The sequence below is a fragment of the Calidris pugnax genome, unplaced genomic scaffold (genome assembly GCF_001431845.1).
Source record: "Calidris pugnax isolate Ruff unplaced genomic scaffold, ASM143184v1 scaffold8, whole genome shotgun sequence".
In the NCBI taxonomy this organism is placed as follows: Eukaryota; Metazoa; Chordata; class Aves; order Charadriiformes; family Scolopacidae; genus Calidris; species Calidris pugnax.
The window spans coordinates 4,746,549-4,767,468 of record NW_015090830.1 but is presented as its reverse complement, the minus strand read 5'-3'; the positions used below and the strand labels follow the sequence as shown (position 1 = coordinate 4,767,468).

The window sequence follows — 20,920 nt, the reverse complement described above, 5'->3', positions numbered from 1 at the left end:
ATTTTATATAATTTCTTTTAAAAAAGTAGACAGTTATCCACTTCATTTCTGAAAGCAAAGCACTGATGAAAGGCCCATCAGACCTCCAGCAATTGAAGACATTTCTCAGTTAGTTAAACCTGTGACAAAATAAATGTCCAGGTGAATATTTTATCAACGACTATTTCATGAAGATTTTAAAATTCCAGGCAAAAGACACCTATCACTTTTAAGACAACATTTTGTAAGAAAGACTACATCCCAGTGAGTAAACAAAGAAATTAAAAAAACCCCAACTAGCAGAACACTGTATTTCCTCAGTAGATAAGGCAGCACATACTTTGTACAATGTATGTTCATGAAGCATCCCATGCCCATATCTATTATTACAGTGAAGGAATGGGATCAACTTTCTGCAATTAATCTTGGGGCTTACTGATGGACAATATCAGACTGCTAAAACTATTTTAAGGTATTAGCATATTGCCAGCTCACCCCAGCACAAAAGTAACAGCTCATCAGCCTCTGCCACTGACGGTGAGCAAATTAGCTCGCTACACCTATTCTGGGTTGCTTCAGAGACTGAAAAAGAATACAAAGGGCCAACTTTTGTCTCCTTAATACCTACCTTTTGTGAATAAAAGGAAAAAGTTTCAAAGATTATAGCATTAAAAAAAAACCAGCTTCAAAAATCAATGTTGTTCTCGGGCAAAACTAAATCTGTCTTCCTCTCTGGAATCTTCCTCCTTGTATTCCAGACATTCCATTTACCAAAACAATTAACGTATTTTCCAATCAGTACTACAAAGCTATTAAAAAAATTCTTGTTCATCTTAAGAGTAGAGAAGCATATACAAGATAGTTGAAATTAATAGAAGAGTGAATTCTTTATTCAGTCCTGCCAGCATCAAAATGCCACACTTTTAAAACCATTTTTGAAATTATCTACGAGACAAATGCTTTCATCATTTAGAAGCGCAATTCTTACAATTTTGAGTCATATTTCTCCATGTGGGAGAGAAAAGATTCATACTTTTCCAAAACTGCAGGACCAAAGACCACCCAGACCTAGGAGGCCAAAATGAGACATAAATCCATAACTATTAAAATTCTTGAACTAAATTAACATTGCACAAACCAATAGGAATTTTATTTACAATATGCATTTCCCATTTAAAAAAAAATGAATTGGACAGACTTTGCATACAAATCCTATCTTTGGCACGTTAGACACTCTGCCTCACACCAGAATACAGTCTATCACAACCAAGAAATAAATCTAAGGTTGAATCTTCAAAGGTGAGCTCCCCCACACTACAATTAAAATTCTGAAAGGAGCCTAACTTTGCCTTTTCCTCAGTGTACAATGTGTCCACAGTTTTAACTGCTTGGAGCACAGCTGCGCCACTAGGATCTGGTTTCTTCAGCTCCACACACAAAGATCATCCTGTTCCCAAAAAATAGCCTGACTGCTCCTCAGTCTCACAGATAACACTGTTGGTCTGCAAGGAGCGGAATCGTTACAACAGTGGCTCTTTGGACTTATATTCAGCGTGGTGTTTCCTGTTCTTTACTACCAACGCTGCCAGCTGCCAGCGACACTTTAAATTGCATCAGTCAGAAATTGTATTTTGCAATGAATTGTGTGAACATCCTTAATTTGAAATTTCCAAGAACTCCTTTCAAAATACTGGGATGTTTTAATCAAAAAGAAACTAAAGCAATCAACAAAACATGCAGGCTATTTAATTAGCTGGCAAACCTGGGAAAAGTATTTTCTGTTTGAAGGTAAAGAGGTATTTTCAGCTGGGTGATTAATAACCTTCCCTTCTACGTCTTGGCTAAAGCATTTGTCAAGAGATACTGATATCAAGACACTGAAGTACTCAGGGTTTAATTAAAAATACTGGGAAATGAACTATTTATCCAACTATTCAGTCACCAAGGCCAGGATCTAAACAAGTTCTTCCTGTCTCCAGCTTTGCAGAACATGTCCTTGTTGTTGCTCATGCCTACAGTAAGAGAGAATATCAAAAAGCACATGAGATCGTAAAATCTCTCCCATCTTAATAATTTAGCTATTATTTTCTTGAGGTTTTAATTCTGCACTCTGCTGTAGCCAAGGAACTGGAGCCTTTATACCACTCCCAAGAATGAAGAGGCTTTTCAAAGAAATGATGAGATGTTCAGTGTCCCTGGTCTTCTGTTTATCTGGAAAAGCTTTGGGAAAATTCTGACTCCTCAACACAGTCACCACTGCAGCATGCCAAATCAGCTTGAAGGATCCCAGCCACTGTCAGCAAAACCACAACAAACCAGCTTCAGATAATTCAAACAAAATCTTTTGGATGAGTGTAAGGAATGTTGTTCCACATACATTCACTACTTAGCGAGGGGTGTGAGGGGAGAAGAAATATGCCATGCCTTGTCTCTACATTGGAGAAAACACAAGAAGTGTTTCAAGTGAGAAATACTTGCTGTCCTAATGAGACATGCTGAAGAAACACTCATTTTTGACATTAACTTTATTATGCAAGTTACCCTTCATCATCCCTTTTTTTGGTCATTTGAATTTTCTGATGTAGTCTCCTCAGCCATATTTAAAACACCCTTTCTCTTCCCTTCCCACTCCAAAGAAAAACAGAATCAGCCTGTTGGCATGAAAAAAACCAATCTGGTCAAAACAAGGTTTAATTTTACAAACCAGTTGTAACTGAACATACAGGAGTTGGGATTCTTTTAACATAAATCTCTTAGCTAATTATCTTAACTGGAAATGCATGCAGTCAGAGACAAAAGGAAAGGTTAAGGATATATTTGTCAGAAGTATTCAGAATATTGAATTACATTCTTTAAAGTCACTTAAAAGGAAAATGAACAGTTCTAGTAACCAAACTAGGTCATTAAAAATAAAAGAAATGCTTTTAAAATTGGACACGTGCTCCCTCTGAGAAATACTGATGCTCAAGTTCCATACATATGTGTCTGGAGGAACTGCTTCTGCAAGTTGTGTGGGCTACCTGGTGGTTGGTATTACTGACCAGAACACCCTTCTTTTTCCCCTTCTGCTAAGTTCAAATTGTACAACTGCATTTTGGTTAGGTACAAAGGGTTACATCAAAGATCTCTCTTCCTTTTGCCTCTGCTCAGTACTGTCTACCACAAGCCATGGTAGTCACGTAACGGACCAGCTTAGATGTGGCAGAGGAATCCCAGCCGTGACTCAACACCCTGCCACTTCTGGAAGCAACAAAGGCATGTGGGCACTGAAAGCACCTGTTTGGATTTCAAACGTTAGCATTTAACACAAAGAAAACCGTACATACTTTCACAGCTTACTTTATTATATTAAAAGATACTTCAGCAAAATGAAGCAACTTCTGCAATTCCCCTGCATTACATCTAACAGCAGAGGAACATTAGAAATGGGCATTTTCTCTCTCTGAGCCCGGATTTCACATGCTGTATTTTTGTAAATTATAAACACAAATTTGTTACTAAATAGATTTAAGTATATTTGGAGGCTAGCTAGGGAGAGGAGAAAGACAGGAGCAAAAAATCCACAGGACGGGATTATTCTACACTGCCTTTCAGATGTTATAACACAGGAACACTAGAAAACACATACTGCCAAACAATTCTGCAAATGTGAGTGTTTCTGCAGTGTAATTAACATTTTTAATATCTACTCTGAATTTTAGATGTAGAATGATACAGTCTTGAAAAAGGTAAGACATTTCTGTTTGGGTTACACAGTACATGATTTACAGCCATCTAAAAGAAAGTTAGCTCTGAGCCAACATGAACATGGTTGCTCAGTTCACAAAATTGAACAAAATACATCACCACTTACTAGAATTGTGAAAATCCAGTTATGAAATAGCCACTCTAGTTCAATGCTTTAGAAAGTTCAGAAAGCAGCTTCACTCAGTTACAACAATGATGCTTCTTTAGGACAGCAAATAAAACTTAGGTACAAAAGATTTTTTTTCAATGGCCACAAAGTTTTTGCACATTCTCCTTTCCCAGTTAGATCCTCCTGAACAAAGCATGCCGTCGTGGTAGAAATTTTAGATTGCTAATAATGTTAACTTCCTGAATCATACAAAAAGACCTAAACAGACTCTAAATCCTAATACGCATGTTCTCTTGCTGACAAAAATATGAGGTTAGTATTCTGAAGAATTTAAACTTTTCCAAAAGGTAATATTATCTTTCAAAAGCATACAATCTGACAAAACAGTGCTATCTCCTTCTGCAATTTAGAATGGCATTTTGCTTTATAAAGCTAATAAAATGCTTCTACATGAAAGATGAAACTGTCAAAATAGATAAAATACTTATTTTCAAATAAAAATAATTACAGAAGAGTAAATGCTTGACATCACCTCAACATCTTCAATAAAGTAAGGCAAACAGCAAAAGAAGATAGCGAATTATAATTTACTCCAGTTCTGAGGACTGTAATCTCAGCATAGCTTTATGAAGATGATGTGAGTGAGCGCTGGCTCCCATAGCCTGGGCTTTCACTTAAGCAAGCAGCCAGGACACAAAGAGAACTCAGCACATGCCTCCAGGGTACGATCTGCTGTAAGCACCTTTTGTTTAGATATTACTCTAACCAGAGCTCTGAGACAGAGCTCATTCCAAGCTGATTCTGGTACAACTGCATTTAGCCCTGCATTTAGTTTTTAGGACAAACACACCTAAGCCTGTTCTGCTAAATCAACTAGCATTTAGAATGTGTGTGGTTTATTACTTTCTTTTTTTTTTTTTTTTTTTTTACCCCTGTGACAATGAGAAAATTGAACACAAACCACACAGGGACAGAGCAACAATCAAGTCAAACCATGGTAAATAAACTCTTTAAAATAGATTAGCTACTGATATAAAAATTTTAAGATATGTGGTTAATGATCTGGTGGTTTTCACCAATCAAGCTTTTCTGTTTAATATTGCCTAAAACATAATTCAATCCAGTCCACCAGTCTTCAGTCTTTTGGGCTTGGTTTTGGTTGCTTCTCTTTTAAAAACCTCTCAATATACTTTTTTGCTAGTGTTTTTTTTTTTTTTTTTTTTTTTTACCCCTGTGACAATGAGAAAATTGAACACAAACCACACAGGGACAGAGCAACAATCAAGTCAAACCATGGTAAATAAACTCTTTAAAATAGATTAGCTACTGATATAAAAATTTTAAGATATGTGGTTAATGATCTGGTGGTTTTCACCAATCAAGCTTTTCTGTTTAATATTGCCTAAAACATAATTCAATCCAGTCCACCAGTCTTCAGTCTTTTGGGCTTGGTTTTGGTTGCTTCTCTTTTAAAAACCTCTCAATATACTTTTTTGCTAGTGAGCCCTGCTTTCTTTCTCATGATCTTTTTCATAATTACAAATTTTCTACATTTAACATTTCCAAGAATCCCCTCTTATTATTTATATGGGGAAAATCAACATCTTGAACTTCAACCTTGGCGACCCCATTTACATCCATGTCCCTTCAGCTTTTCTGTAGAGAGCAAGAGATGACCATTCAGCTTTACTATTACCTCTTTCTAGGTGGCTTCTCTAGCAGCTTTCCTTCCTTCAGCATATTTGCAGGTTTTTACAGGCAACTAGATTTCCCTAGACTGTGTTTAAGGAATCTCCATAAGTGATACTTCAAAGCTTATATTAACAAGTGAACATAGGCCTAATAAGGCTATGATCATATCCAGTGCACTGCAGCAAGAATAACTAGAGTGTTTCATGAGTAGAAATACCTTTTATGATTCCTTTCCATTTCTTATGTGGAATGAATATATTTTGGAGGAAAATCTTAAGCATTCTGATATCCCCACAGACACTAAGGGGAGTTCAAGACATTTAGTCCCCACAGACACTAAGGGGAGTTCAGGCAACATTTAGAACATAAAAAGTCCATACTGGCAATTCTAACTTTTAGCATAGGGTCACAGGATAACTCAAGCTGAAAGGGGCCTCAAAACCCCATATAGTCCCAACCTTCTCTCAAAAGGATTGGTCAGTTAGGAGATCAGACCAGGTAACCTGGGGCTTTGTTCAGTCTGCTCTTGAAAACCTGACACACTTTTAACCGCTTCTCCTAACAGGGACTATTTCTGCTGTACTGATAATGGTTAAGACACAGTAGGCTGGACACAGCTGGTTTATGACCACAATGAAAATGACTACAGGATTCTGGTCATCAAGGACAACTTGACGACAAGCTTACGTTAAGACAGCCTTTTCTATTATGCCTGCATGTCAGTTATATAAATGCCTTCTTTTGCTATACGGGTTAACCATTATATATCCATCTGAAAAAATGCACACTGCAAATTTCTGAAAAGTGTACTCAAATAACTTTTCCTGGGATCATGAAATGTTTTTATGGTGCTATTCACTTATCACAACAGCCTCTTTTACACAGTTTGCTATGAATTCCCTCACTTATTTGCATAACTTCCATGTTAGAGAATGATTAAGTTCAATAGTGGTCCCAGGCAGAGAAAAATGTCTTGCTATTTGTACTCAACCAAAAGCTAGGAGAAAACACAAGCATGTCGCTAATTGGGCATATACCTCTATCAGTGAATATGCACTCAAAATAGTAGCAAAACATTGCATAATGACATGGTAACCTGAAACCAATGCCAACAACTTAAGAGATGTCAAGCGCACCTGTTGAAGAGCTTCTGACAGAGTTGTGTTAACAGTAATGCAACATTTCTGGTTTAATATGCATAATGAGACCAATATTTTATTATTTGATTGCACGAAAAGTGAAATGAAGTCAGTGGGACACAGATATTCAGCAGCCTCCTCAGAAAACCAGAACTGGAGGAAGTCAGTGGAATTCTAAATCCTATTTCCATCTGCAGATAGTGATGACAACAGATTATATGATATGATGTAATGCGATGATGTCATGAAAGGTGCACAAGAACATTATCTTTAGCCTGTTCCTCAACAATTTTCTTCTCTTCACCAAACACAAAATGCATAAATACCAAGTTTAAGAATACGAGCCTCTGCAACCAAAGTGCCAGAAAACTAGAGTTGGAAAAAGAACAGAAGACGTTATGGACACTGTCAATATTACACAGTTCCGTGACAGAAAGAAAACGCATTGGGTAAAATTTCCCAGATGGTCCTTGGAAATGAACAGCCACCCCAGCTGCAGAAATATATACACCAATAGCTTGTCGTCTGTCATGAACAAGGCAGTTACCACAAAGCTACAGCAACTCCATATCTCTAGGAGCACTCTCCTGTCCCAACAGGCGTCCCCAACCCCACTCTTTCTGTCCCTCACTGCCCTCCCTGCCAAGCTACTTACTCATTGACGTGGAAGAGAAATTCTTTAAGTTGCTCTCAGGTGCTCTTCAGAGCATCAGCACTGAACATTTACTTAATCCAAAGCAAAATATGAGTAACAAAGACGCTCTCAACAAGTAATTCTCAACATTGAAACAAATTTCTCAATAGTTTGTTGCACCTGGAGAGAGACAGTGAAGGAAAATAAACACCACTCCAGGATGTTTTTTTTTTAAACGGCAACATATGAACAACATTTGCAGGACATGATTTTAGTTTATACTCTGTTCTGCCTCAATACCCTGGTTAGAAAAAGAAACTGCTGTCAGAGAAAGGCTAATTGCAAACAAAATAACAACTCTCTTGGGAAATCTAAAGCCATCAGAATTGCTGGTTTATATCCACCTTCTACCTCCCAAAGATCAGCTGTGCAAATACATCTGTTCTGAAGCAGATACTTTTTTACAGACTGATTTCCTTTCCAACTACGATACAAGAGAAATATATTTGGCAGCTGTCTAGACCAAAAGTACATTCAAGCCAGCATTATAAAATTTCTTTTTCTCATCTGTAATACTGAGCTCCCAAGCAGGGAAAAAAGCTTTCATTACCTATATACAAAAATTCTAGAGACAAATTAACCACATGCTTATGCCCACAAATAGAGCCGGCATGGGAAATACAGATATATCTGACAGATCTTCCTAGGCTGGGTTATGATAAAAAGAATAGTGCAGGAGTTAAAGGCAAATTTATGTAGGAACCAGTCCTATGATGTTTCAGAGCATATATAAACTTGATTTAGAGACAACTCTTCTGGAAATTCAAATTGTGAGATTCATTGAATCTCCTTATCTAGTTTAGGACTACACAACTCCAAGGAAGCAATTTATACAGACTTTATTGTTTATTCAAGGCTGAATTAGAATTTGGCTATTACCTCTGACCATCTGATATAGCTTGGCTATAAAGCTCAATGCACAGATTATGATCTAATGGACCACAGTCAATTGCTGGCATTTTATTTAAGTTTACTTATGCTCAAACCATGTTTTGAACTGCAAACTCAACTAAAACCACAAGATGGGAAAGTCAGGATAGAGATTTCTTGTTTTAGTTTATACTGCAGCTATTTTATTTACCTGGACTAAATCATGAGAACACATTTGAAAAACCACACACACACAAAACCTAAATTCAAACTATCTTTGCCACTGTTAGACTAGTAATGCTTTTTGGCAAAATATTTGTGATTGCATGGAAATTTATGATTTATTAGGCTTTCAAAACAACTGATAATTGTGAAGTTGAACTTCAACTATTAAAATGCTTGCACTCTGTTCAAGCTCAAGTCTTCCTGATAAGTTGAACTGACAGTGCAACACAGCTTTTGCAATTTTTTGCTAATTTAGACTAGCGGAGTGTGAAATCCAACTGACTGCTTGGCTTTGCCTCCTGTAAGCGCCTCATAAGGCTTTCTATCAGCTGGTTATCTGGATGGGCAGCCTGTTATTTGGAAATTTTATGAGGAGGTAATTGATTCAGCAAGAAACAGAATTTTTAGACTAACATTTAGTGTTTTGTACAACAACAACATACTCCTCGATATGACTTTCCGCACGTGATCGTGCCCAGCTGTGCAGCAGAAGCAGATCCCTTTCTGTACGGTGCCCTGGAAATTACAGTCCTCACCTTTTGCCACATGGCTCCAAGGCAACAAGGCAAAGAGAGTATGGTACATACTCATCGTTAGGAGTTACTTTCCCCTCTGGCTTGGGCTGTAACTCGTTTCCTGCAGCTGCAAACCCTGTCAGACAGTCTCAGAGGCAGCGCTTTGGCTCTGAGCCATGGGTGGGGATCCTTTTTCCTTACACATGGCCTATGCTTCCCTTGCTTGCAGTCTCAAAACAGCAAATCCTCCCCTTCTACAGCCTCCTCCTGCTTGTAAGCAAACAATTGCTGCCCAAGTCATCCTTCTTTTCTTCCACTGTGAACAGGGAGTCCTTCTTCAATTATTCAAACTGGATTCCCATTTGACTTGACCTAATTCTGCTGCCACTATCCAGAGCTTCCTCTTCCTACGTAACAGTATTTGGACTCAACATAGAAACGCTCAATTTTTCAATCAGCTTTCAAAGCTCTCGATCATATGTGAGACATTGTACTTTTACTCTCTCCCCCTCCCCTTTCATCTAAAACTAGTATTATCAATAGGTCTCCAGTAGTGTGACAGCAAGCTTACTTGATGTAATAAATTCAAGACATTATTTTATCCTATTCTGTGGCCTCAACTATAAAATATTTCTCTTTTCTGGGGAAATATCTCTAAATTACCTGTGCTATTTTTCTTTTTCTTACCTCCTGAATAGGAGGTCCCCATACCAATTCAAGAAGAGCTCTGACACCTGCAACGCCTGCCCACACCACTGCTTCCCATCTTGCAGGTGTAATAAAGGGCTTATTACACAGCTCGTTAAACAAATTTGTCAACCTTTGTTTTGGAACATGTCAGCCACTCAACCATTCAATCCTATTTATTATGCTAGATTCTTTGAGAGATATACAGTTGTGGAAAAAAAAAAAAAAAGACTGCTGAAATAACATTTTCCTGTTTAGAGCAGCAGCCAGGACAGTATCCTGAGCGCAAAACCAAAGGCCAGTGTTCAGTCTCGCAGTGGTGCAGGGTATGTGACTGTGTTACTAAAACATCACCTGCCTTTCCGATCTGAACAAACCTATAAACATACCTGGGTTACAGGAATGCATAAACGGGCAGACATCATACCTCCTGGTAAACAAAAGATCTCTATGGCCAAGTTTTGAACCAAACAGACAGTAACATAAATTGGCAGTTAGACGTCGTCCCAAAAACCAGCATAACTTACAAAAACATGTAATTACTAGCATTATTATAGCCTTTGTAGCTCTCCAAACAGTAGCATCTACAGAAGGGACATGATGGACTTACCAACTATCACAAATTTTTCAGACTTCAGAAGCACTTAAAGCTGGAAAAGGCAGTGAACTTGTGATCTAAACAGGCAGGATATACCCAAACAATTTTAAATACCTGCCAATTTTTCTAAGCTTACAAGTTCAATTTTGTTATAGTAAATCCTGTCCCCTGTCTTTTACCCAGAACTCTGTGGCTGTGTAAATGCCCTGCAAACAAAGGAAAGAGAACTGCACACACAAAAAGGATAAATCACAGAATGAAAAGAAACCCTTGATTAGAAGAAAAAAGAAAAAAAAGAAAAAAGAAAAAAAAAGAGAAGCAACAAATAGAACAGGAACATTCTTTCTCCCACACCCCCAATAACATGTGGGGAATCATTGCAAAAAAAATTGTTGCCTTATGTATTACTTGTGAAAAACATGTTCTTCCAAAGCTAGCAATTTATTTTTTGTAGAATGCACCAACTGTTATTCAACCTCTTCACTTCCCACTTGTTTGTCTTTTTTCCCCATTATAAAAGGGATTTAGATTTTTAAAAATGTACTCATCTGTAAACTGCATGTCAAATTGATTAAATGACCCAAATAACTTACAAAAATAGATTTGATATCCAGCAGAGTGAGCAAGAGGTCTGGAACCTGCAATCAACCCTCCCCCTAAATGACTATCCACCTAGTGCATGTCTTTTTTTTCTGTGTAATGCCTTCCCCATAGTATTAACAAAATGCTTGTTATCTTAACTACTATAAAATTTTAGATACTGAAGATATGGTATATGCATTAATTTTTTTACCCATTCATACTGATTATATATTTAAAATAATATACATTCTTAGAGGATAAGTAACACCTACACTTTTAGGCAAGTGGTGAGGATCACTTTTGGGGCTGTGGGGCTGTGTCCTAACATAAAACAACATTACCTTTCATGGTTGACTGATATATATGGACAGACAAGGAATGACCAAGATCAGCTGTCAGAACTAGGCTTCAATGAACATACTTTCTGCTTCAACAATCTTCTGTGATACCCCTACTTTGGACAATAATTTCAGATTATTTAAGGCATTAAATATCATCCAGCATTTCTGGACTCAGCAATGAAACATGGTTTTATACAACTTAGGAACCAGCTGTAAATTAAAAGATTTTTGCCATTTCACAATTTTGAAGCTGACTTCACATGATATGCTGTGGCCTTCCAACTTGCTTGCAAATGGTATTGATAAACACTGTTGAAAAGACCAAAATTGTAGGGTACATAGATACTGGAAGGAGTGCAAAACTCTTCACTTCAACAAGCCATTTGTATAGGCTAAATACTCAACATCCAAGCAGCCATCCCCACCGTTTCTGATGGTGATCACCTCCCTTTTTCCTTTGGAATTACATAAAACCTCTCTTTCCCTGAGCCTCTCACAACAGCTTGCGATGCCAGACGTGCACAAATTCCAAACTCGTGTCTCCTGCACATGGCTTACCCTATGAACTGTACAGAATTATTCATTCAGACCTGATGCTCACACTGCGAGCCTGACATATGACATGTATTTTCAGACCTAAAAACTCCAGAGGGCAATATCCTAATTTGTTGAATCATTCAAAAACTCTGAAAGTTTTAATGAATCATGGTTAAAAAAAAAAAAGTTAATACAGAAAAAAAAACAGTAAAAAGACTGAAGTTGCAGAATTGAGTGCTAGAAATCTAGGAAATACAACATTTAAAAGCTGTCCACCCAAGTACATAGAGTGCCTTAAATTATGCAAGTCATTCACTTTTTATTTGTTCTGAGCATTGTGGCTTTTGGTTTGTTTTTTTAGGAATTCATACCTCAACCAATGCTCACAATGAACAATTCTGAGAAGATCTTTAATTGTTTTTCCATTCTTCTGATTAGCATACTCCCCAATGCCTTATTTAAAGATCTTTAATCAAACGCAGCACTTAACAATGAACAACTGCTTTGTGGGATTGTCTGAGGTACTTTTCACTACAGGGGGAAAAATAAAACACTCCACTAATTTTGCTTAATTTTTATAATACTTCTGTGAAACGAACACTATCAACCTCTTTCAAGCAATAGGAAGTTGAGATAGAGACTGAAGTCAAATGTATCCAGTTGTTTCAAGTACCCAAAGTTGTTCGATCTTTTGATTATTTTTTTTTCCTCCTCAGATTACTTCAGATTATATAATAGTTTGCATGTTTAAAGCAGTTCACACTGACTTCAGTCACAGTCACACACAGAGGAAACTTTAGAAATCAAACATCCAGCTCCTAAAGCCTGACACCCAGTAACGCGGGAATAAACAGTTAGCAGCTGCTTCTGATCAGCTGGGGGTTAGATGGCATGGGGTTAGATGGCATGCCATGACATCCCACAGGAAGCCTGTGGCAGAGGCAGGGACAGAAGTCACTTTCGAGGCTGCACTCAACCCCGCAAATCATGCTCATTGTAGCAATGGCCTTTTCTCCTTCAATCTCCATGACTAATATAATTAATTAACGCTCTTTGTTTCAAAGCAACATATCAAACAGAAACTAAAGTAACTTTACAATGCTCTGTCTCATTTTCTCCAAACAAGCACTATAGGAAAAAAACCCAATACAGGTTATGTTCACTGGTCTGATTAATAATAACCTCTCAAAGATAAAACCAGCTCCATCTCTCCCTCAGGAGTCTGACAGGCTCAATGTTCTTCATGTGACTTATATTGTCCAGTACAATCTGCCTCTCCTTATAAAATCCTGCATTCAAAAGTGAAGTCCCCTAGCTCCAAAGGAAATGGGATTTACCAATTCTCTGAGTGTTGTTTAAAAAAAATAAAAAATAAAAAATCCTGTTGACATTTCAATGATTTCACCCCCTAGTGAAAGGAAGAAATGTTTCAATTGATACCTAACTACAGTTTCCAATTTTATCATCACAACAACTGCAAACATTCTCTATCCAAATTGTAATAGGACACAAGAGGACAAAAAAGTATTCCAACTATACAGCTCAACCCTGCAGCCTCTCCCCCCACCCCCATTCCCCTGCATTCAGGAAGTTCCTGCTGTGCATGATCCTCATCTAAGAAACACAAACTCTCTCCTCTTTTAGCCAAGCATATTTATGCAGTGTCTTAAAAAAATGAGAAAAATTGTAATGTGATAACTGGAATGGACTGAATGATTGAAAAAATTGTGGTTATATTTATGGAAAACTCTCCAAAACCAGAATGTTGTGTTTTGGAAAACAAGTTTTCCCCAACACCACTTTCCTGCTAATCTTGTTACTTGCAATAATAAACTTTTTGAAATGCATCTTTCCCCCAGCATGTGATGAAACACCTTCTAATGAACTGTTTTTCTGGTGGTTTATTTTTTTTTTTAATTCACATTGCGTTCTGCTCACAAGCTGCAAACTCAAGTAGTTTCAAATGAAGCAAGCAATCAAGCATTTTCTCTAATAAAAACCTAGTCTGCGAGCCCAGGGTGTTTATGGAGCCAAAGGACTACAGTACATCAAAAGTTTAAAAACTTTCAAAAAATTATCAGATTTTTCTTGCACCCTTCAGGGGCACATTCTTTCTGAAAAAATGAAGTAAAGAGCTGCTCTGGGAAAAAGGGATGAGTGTGCCACTGCTATTCTAGGAAACTCAGTTAAATAAAATACAGAAGTCCAAATAGCTAATACTGTGCCAGGCATATGGATGTGTGTATTTACCTTTTCCATCGCTGAGCCTTATGCCATGACTTCTTACTGCAGGGTTTCTCAGGAACCATTGATAATGCATGCTGGAGATTTTCTTCCCTCCCCCCTTTCAGCACATGACAGGTATAGATTTTCCTATCATCGCAGCTTGATCTAGCATGATATGTAACTCAGTTCACCAAGACATAATTGGCATAAATCTTTTCCCTGTCTTCAGTCCCATTTTCACTTAACGCTGAGAATTGCCAACTGCTTATTTTGGAATAGACAGTATGGCTGCAGGTTGCTAAAAGCACCGTGTTTTATCTAATTAAAAACTAGAAACCAAAACTGTGCAAGAACACCAGGGTTCTCATTTGCACAGTACTCCCCATTACCCAAAACTCGCGCTGCTGACGACCGGACTTCGTTTCTATCACTTCTTACCTTTGTGGTTAAAAATCCCCTCCATCTCCATACTACTGCGAGAGTGAGCGATGCAGAGGGACCCGCAGGGGACCAGGCCTTCTGCAGCTGGGGACCGATCTGTGGTTCGAACCAGACACCAGTCAGGCTTGTCATGGGGCCTCTCCAGGACCTCCACTGTCTGCCCACGGCGGATTGTCAGCTCATTACTGTTGCAGGCAGTGAAGTCGTGGATTACCACCGTCAGCTCGCACCCACCAGACAACTGTGAGGGGAAAAAACAAGGAGGAGAAGCCAGATGAATGCTCATTATCAAACCATCCGTCACGCACCGTTACCTATTTAGGATTCCTGGCAGTATTCATGTTTCGGATGAGATAGTGAGCTTCTGGGACTTTCCACGTCAAGAAGAGATCATTTCAAAATCAGGCAGTTCTGGCATTTTAGAAGAGATTTTTAACTCTGCTTGTCTCTGCCTATGTTCAAAGCACACCGGTTGTGACAGCGCTGGGCGGAGGATTTAAGCGGTTTTTCTGGCTAGACTGCTCCTTACCCCGAAAGCTGAAGTAGCAGTCGCTTCAGAATATATTTTATGGGTGAGAATTGGCAACAAAACCCCAGCTATTACTAAATAGAGTCACTCATGAGCTTTGTTACCTTGCAAATTCAAGGCAGAAAGAGGGACCTTCTTTTGAATGAGTTTCCTGCCTGAACTCCACACACCCACAGTTTACTCTTGACATACGCGGGTCACGAAAAATCATCCAGGATACACCATTCATAAAAATCAGCAGAAAGTTCTTCACATAAATTTCCCAAATACTTAATTATATCATACAAAATCCACGCAGGCTTACAACTTTGACATTTTTGCTAACACACAAACTTGAATTAAAAGCATGCAAGCTCAAGATTTTCCTCCCCCCTCTTTGAAACACTTCAATAGAATTACTTTGCCTAAGCTTAAGTTTCCTCTCTTTGATTTGTTGCATCTGCTTTGATGTGAAATGAAAATTATTATCAGAACTTTGCAAAGTTCCCAAGATTGCTCAGCACCAGAGCACCCATCCAACTGAGGCAAATAGCCTGGGAATTCCTTCTCCTTCCATATGGCAATGGAGTTCCAGGCTACTTCAGCTTTTTGTTTTGTGAATACTTTTATAGCTCAGGCTGCTTCACTGCGACACTCATAACAGATCTCAGCTGGTAGGGCAACTTCTGTGGATTCAGTAATTTTGGACCGAGCCAGTAAACTCAGCGAGGTAATCCTGCAATGCTCTACACTGACAGAGGACAAATACCCCATGAGAATTCCCACTGCAGCAAATACAGAAGCATGTCCTCGCTCAGGAAGACATGGTTCAAACAGTTCTTGCTACATTATTTTTGACTATTACGTTTAGGCTCTTACATGGCTGACAGCTACACATGAGCTTTAGGAAAAGGAGATAAAAGACTGCATTGTTACTTATTATTAGTTTTCATTACAAGCCTGGATCTGAAACACCAGACAGAAACTCTTCTAGGATAACACTGTTTGTTATCAAGCAAGAATTTTAGAGCAAATGACAAAACCAGCAAAACCCCAGCAAGACTGAAAGGCTATTTCCAACCTTCTCTTCCTCAAGCCTGCAACAAACGACAGGACATAACTCCTAGCAGATGGTCTGCAGTAAATCCAGAGCTTTCCCATGGTTTCTGCCTGCTAATCTCACTGGCTCCCCTTGCTTGTGTGTGCACACAAAGAAGCAAAATGTTTTCTTGGGGGGATGCAGGGGCCAAGAAGGGCAGAAAACCCCCATATATCTAGTGTTTAAGGAAGATAAATCAGGTTGCACACATTTAGAGCCAGGCTAAAAATTAATCCCATTGCTTCTACTAAATCTCTTTAGGCAGCCCAAATACCCAAATCACAGGGCAGGGGTGGTGGGGGTTGGTGGTACTTCAAAACATGCTACCTCCTCCGTCCTTAAAAAGTTTCCTGTTCCCTTACACTCTTTCTCTATATTATATTAGTTTTCAGTCCATGCAGAAGTATGCCAAAGGGGAAAAAGTAAAGAGCTTTCCCTTGTTTTCTGGTATTGATTTATGTTACAGCCTTCTTCAGACAAACTCAGAAACAATTGAAACCATCTGTATGCCTGACGGGGCCTAACAGGAAAGCTGATGAAGTATGACTTCACAAGGTGTCCAACGCCGACCAAATTTTTCTCAGGAGACTCCATATCCGTCCCCAATCAGTGCAAGTACCAAGGCACTAACAGGTTGACGCTTTCCAGAAACTGCATCTAGTCTTTGTGTTTTCTCCTAAATACCTACAGAAGCACAGCTTTGGTGCTTTCCTTGCTTTCCTGACCCTTCACTTCCTACTAATAGAGAATAAAACACATTTTGCAACTGGTGCAATGGCGGCATGTTTTTGGGTTTAATATAGAGGTTATTTCTTCTCCTTCTCCTAATAAAAAAAAAAAATATCTTAGATTTTATGTTCACTAAGCATTTTATATAGTATTAAGCTAAAGGAGAAAGCGAACAAAGGCTGTCAGTGGCTATGTCGGAAACTAAGTACAAAAAAATCCCAGTCTTTCAGTCTCTGTGGGAATCAGACATCCTAGCTGATCAGTACTCCACCAAAATTCAATATTAAGTCACATTTCAGCTCAGTGTGTAAGGCACTTCCCACCTGCAATTGTTTGCTCTACACCATCCTCAAACATGGAGTAATGCTGTCAGACGCAACTTAGTGCAGGACTTCTCCACTGCTGCCTAATACACCAAAACCAATGATATTCTCTACCCAGTACATATTTATGTCATCATGGAGAACTGACCAGAAAAGCATTTACCAATTTTCCCCTCCTTTGGGATAACAACCCTTCTCTCTTCCCACAGAGGTTATGGTTAGGAAATGCTGCTTCCCTCTTTGTTTCATTGCTCGTTTTCTCTCCATAACACAGTTTCTGAAAGCAGTTTCATCTTTTGCACTGATTAAATGCAGTTGGACAGCAAGGAGTGTCTGTGATTAAGCGCATTGCTCAACAGCTGTTGTTGGACAGCTTTGGCAAGGCTCTCGGGGCTAGCTGGAGGGAAGAGCAAGAGGCACAGCAGAACTGGGAGACTGACTTGCACTGAAGAGAAAAGAGTTACAAACCATCTAAATCCAAATTTAGGCTGAACAAGGGCTTTATATATTTTATCCATCCTTCTCAAGAAACCCTTTATGTAAACTGAATTAATCACGCATGATAAAAATAAATGAGGCTATGTCTGAAACATGGAAACTGGAAAGACAGAGACGAGACGAGAAACAAAAGCCAGACAGAAATAGAACCACAGATTAAAAAAGGCGCAAGGTTTAATTAAACAGCTTATCATGGAACATAGTGTCTTGCTGTTGCTGAAATTAATGTTAACCATCCATGTTCATCTCTCTGGGGCCTTTTAATCACTGTCACTTGTAGAGAGAAAAAAACCAACCAAACCGTAACGCACACACACTGGTGAATACACTCTTAGTACATGTTTGCTGAAGTCAGAGACACCACACCAAGAGCTCATCTGCCACCAGTATCTGGAAAGATCACCAGTGACAAGAGTTTTGCCACGTACAAGAGCCTTTACATCAGGCCATATAACCTTCTCTCAGGACTGCAAATTAAATTTACTGTCCCATGGTAATTTTACATTGAGGAGAAAGGAAAGGAAAGAGAGCAGCTAATAAGATTTCTCAGTTATTTCAAGCATGAAAATCTTTAATCCCCTTTTAAAATGGAAACAAGTGCACTGTGGGAAGAAAGAAATGGGAGACACACAGAAGTTCTGTCTCAAATAAAGAGTATTTTGCTTTGACCAGGTAGCTGCCCAGACTTGGTTTCTGACTCTGAAAAGAGGCATATACTCAGAGCCATGTCTGGTTTTTCACTAGCATTTTTTCTACTGATGGGAGCCTTTTCTCTTCTGCGGTCTCAGCTGGCAGAACTAAATACTTGGTTGTCTCCTGCTGCTTCAGTCCTTTTTCTGTGTTCCAAAGTACTACACACAAGCTTAAAGAAGCATGAGAATGAAATACAACTTCACATAGAAGCAGTACAAAGTGTTACCAGCTGGGCACAAAAGACAATTTGTTAAAAATAAAATATTGCTCCACAGACCACCCAGAGCAGCTAGCAGGATTCCTACTATTTAGGATAACACTCTATGACGGTTCTTCTTCTAAAAGCCTCTCATCTGCTCAGCTACCAAAATAGTAGTTCGGATTATTTCCCGTTTCTACCAGCTCACTTAATACAAGCATGAAAAAACCTATCAGACTATACTGCTTCCTTCACCTCCCCATTTTATTTCCTATGCATTGGGTCAAGTTCAAAAGACGACATTAAAATCAGATCAAGCTTTGAGGCTAGGAACTGTTGAAAGGTGGAATGAATGGGCCAAGTGTCATCTCTTTTATTTGTTAGCCACGTAAAATGCTGGCTACACAGCTACCGAAGGTGAATGGAAGGAATGCTGCAAAAAGTAAAGGGCAAAATATTTACTGAGAAGGATACAATAAGAGCACTCATTCAGAAAACTGAGATGCTTTGATGGAGTAGAAAACTCCCTCTCAAAAAATTTCACTCTGGACCCCATTATTCCTTCCAGTACTACAAGATGGGTAAGTGCTGTGTCAGTATTTAGCACGTCTTGCAATACCGAGATACACCCTATGATTCTAAACAAAGGCTGGAAAGGGATCCTAAGTTACCTAGTCTACTTCTTTCTCTTCCTCTAAAGCATGATCAAGAATTATGTGAATCACGATTAACATTTTTCCAAACTGTTCTCAAAGATGTCCTGTTATGAAGACTCCCCAGCCTTCACCATTACTCTGCTCTAGGGCTTTGCTTTTTCATACCCATAAAAAAAAATATGTTGCAATCTTCTATTAAAGATAAGTTCTTTAATCTCATCCCATCCACTGAAAATATGGGTAAAAGACCATTCTGTAACTCTTTGTGGTAGCTTTTTGCACACTTGAAGACCTGAAATTCTTCCTTCTGCCTTTTTTCTTTAGACTGATTACTCCCAACTCTTTATCATGCCTCGTAAATTGTATTTGGTAGACTTTTTTTTTTTCCTTTTTTTCCTGGAACTCTTCCAATGGGCCACTAATTTCTTAAAATTCTGTACTCAAAACTGGATGCAGAGCCTTATGAGTGCTGAGTAAGAATGAGGACTTTGTGTCTTGCAGCTCAGCACCCTGTTTCTACAAGCCAATCTAGGGCTGCTCCACCCCATCCCCCCAGTTGCATCACACTGTTAAAATAATAAACAGCTTGTGTGCCTCTATAAGCTTCTAAATCATCTTCTCAAAAACTGTTCAATACTCTCATTGTTTTCATTAGTAGTTAACTATTTCCACCTATTCACATTATCTCAAATGTCTTCCTATTAAATTACATGGTATTTTGCCAATTAATTTCTCCCATTTGCCAAGACAATTCTGAATTCTAATTCCACCTTCCAATATAGTTTTCAGATGACATGAAGCTGGGAAGGATGTCAGCTTTATAAACATATGGTCTATTGCATCATCCCAGTTATTACTAAAAAGCAACATGCAACAGGGGAGCCAACAATCAGAAGTTACAATTCTAGCCTGAAAAGCCAGGGTGGAGATGAAAAAAGCTAATCATGAAGTTATTCTCTGTTGTCAAGGCATTTCCAATTATGTCAGAAAACAGGATGCAATGAAAGAAGCTCATCTGGACAATACTCAACTACTTAGTACCAAACCTAAGGACTTTTAGCTCTTTTAACGTATATCTTTGAACAGATGAGAAAGAGTATTAAGTTTTGAATAAAGGACTTAGTTCTTGATATTTTCCCCATGTAACATCTTAGCACTTGTAACCAAAACATTTATTTTAAAATAATCAACTGTCTGAACATATAATAGGAGAAAATAAAAGAATAGTTTTACCTGTCTGTTGATTAATATGACATTTGGTATTTGTTACTGTTTCTTAGTCACAGCAATGGATACAAATGAACAGAAAATATTCAGCCACAGAACAATAAGTGATACAGTGCTAAACATTTTTACCACTTGATTAACACTATTTTAAATTACTTGATATATTTTTAACATTTCTCAATTTCAAATCCCAGCTCAGTTTGGAACAAATTTGATTGAGGAGTTCCACTTCTCCATCTGGCTAACCACATAAACAGCACCTAAAATCCGCAAAACTGTTTTACTCCATCTCGCTAAGACATTCATACATACTTCAGGCTTCTAGGCTGAGAAAACAGGGTCAATTTTAAACCCTAAATGGACCACAGCTAATGAATTTTCAACATACGAAGTGAGAGATTACTTTAGATTCAGCAAGAGCGCTAAGATAACCTATAGATTTCACTGGCCCTCTGTCTGTTACTATTCCTTAATAATTATTATTTTGCATTTTTAAACCGATTAAAATTTTCTCTCCTTAATGTATTTAACGGACCAAAACATATAAGAGAAACATTAAAAAAAATCTACTCTGCTAATTCACACACTTCTAAAAATTCCTTCCTT

At 38.3% G+C, this 20,920-nt stretch overlaps 1 protein-coding gene across 4 annotated transcripts in view; it reads right to left on the bottom strand.

Annotated features, from left to right (window-relative positions):
• The window catches only part of TRIO (trio Rho guanine nucleotide exchange factor), a 259,879-nt gene that overhangs the window by 54,604 nt on the left and 184,355 nt on the right, over window positions 1–20,920 (bottom strand). For all 4 annotated transcript variants that reach the window (XR_001411877.1, XM_014940886.1, XM_014940885.1 and 1 more), the window contains exon 34: window positions 14,380–14,623. Coding sequence is in view for 3 of the 4 variants with exons in the window: in XM_014940886.1 (XP_014796372.1) it covers window positions 14,380–14,623 (244 nt within the window). In the remaining variant the exon portion in view is untranslated. The remainder of the gene's footprint in view (window positions 1–14,379; window positions 14,624–20,920) is intronic.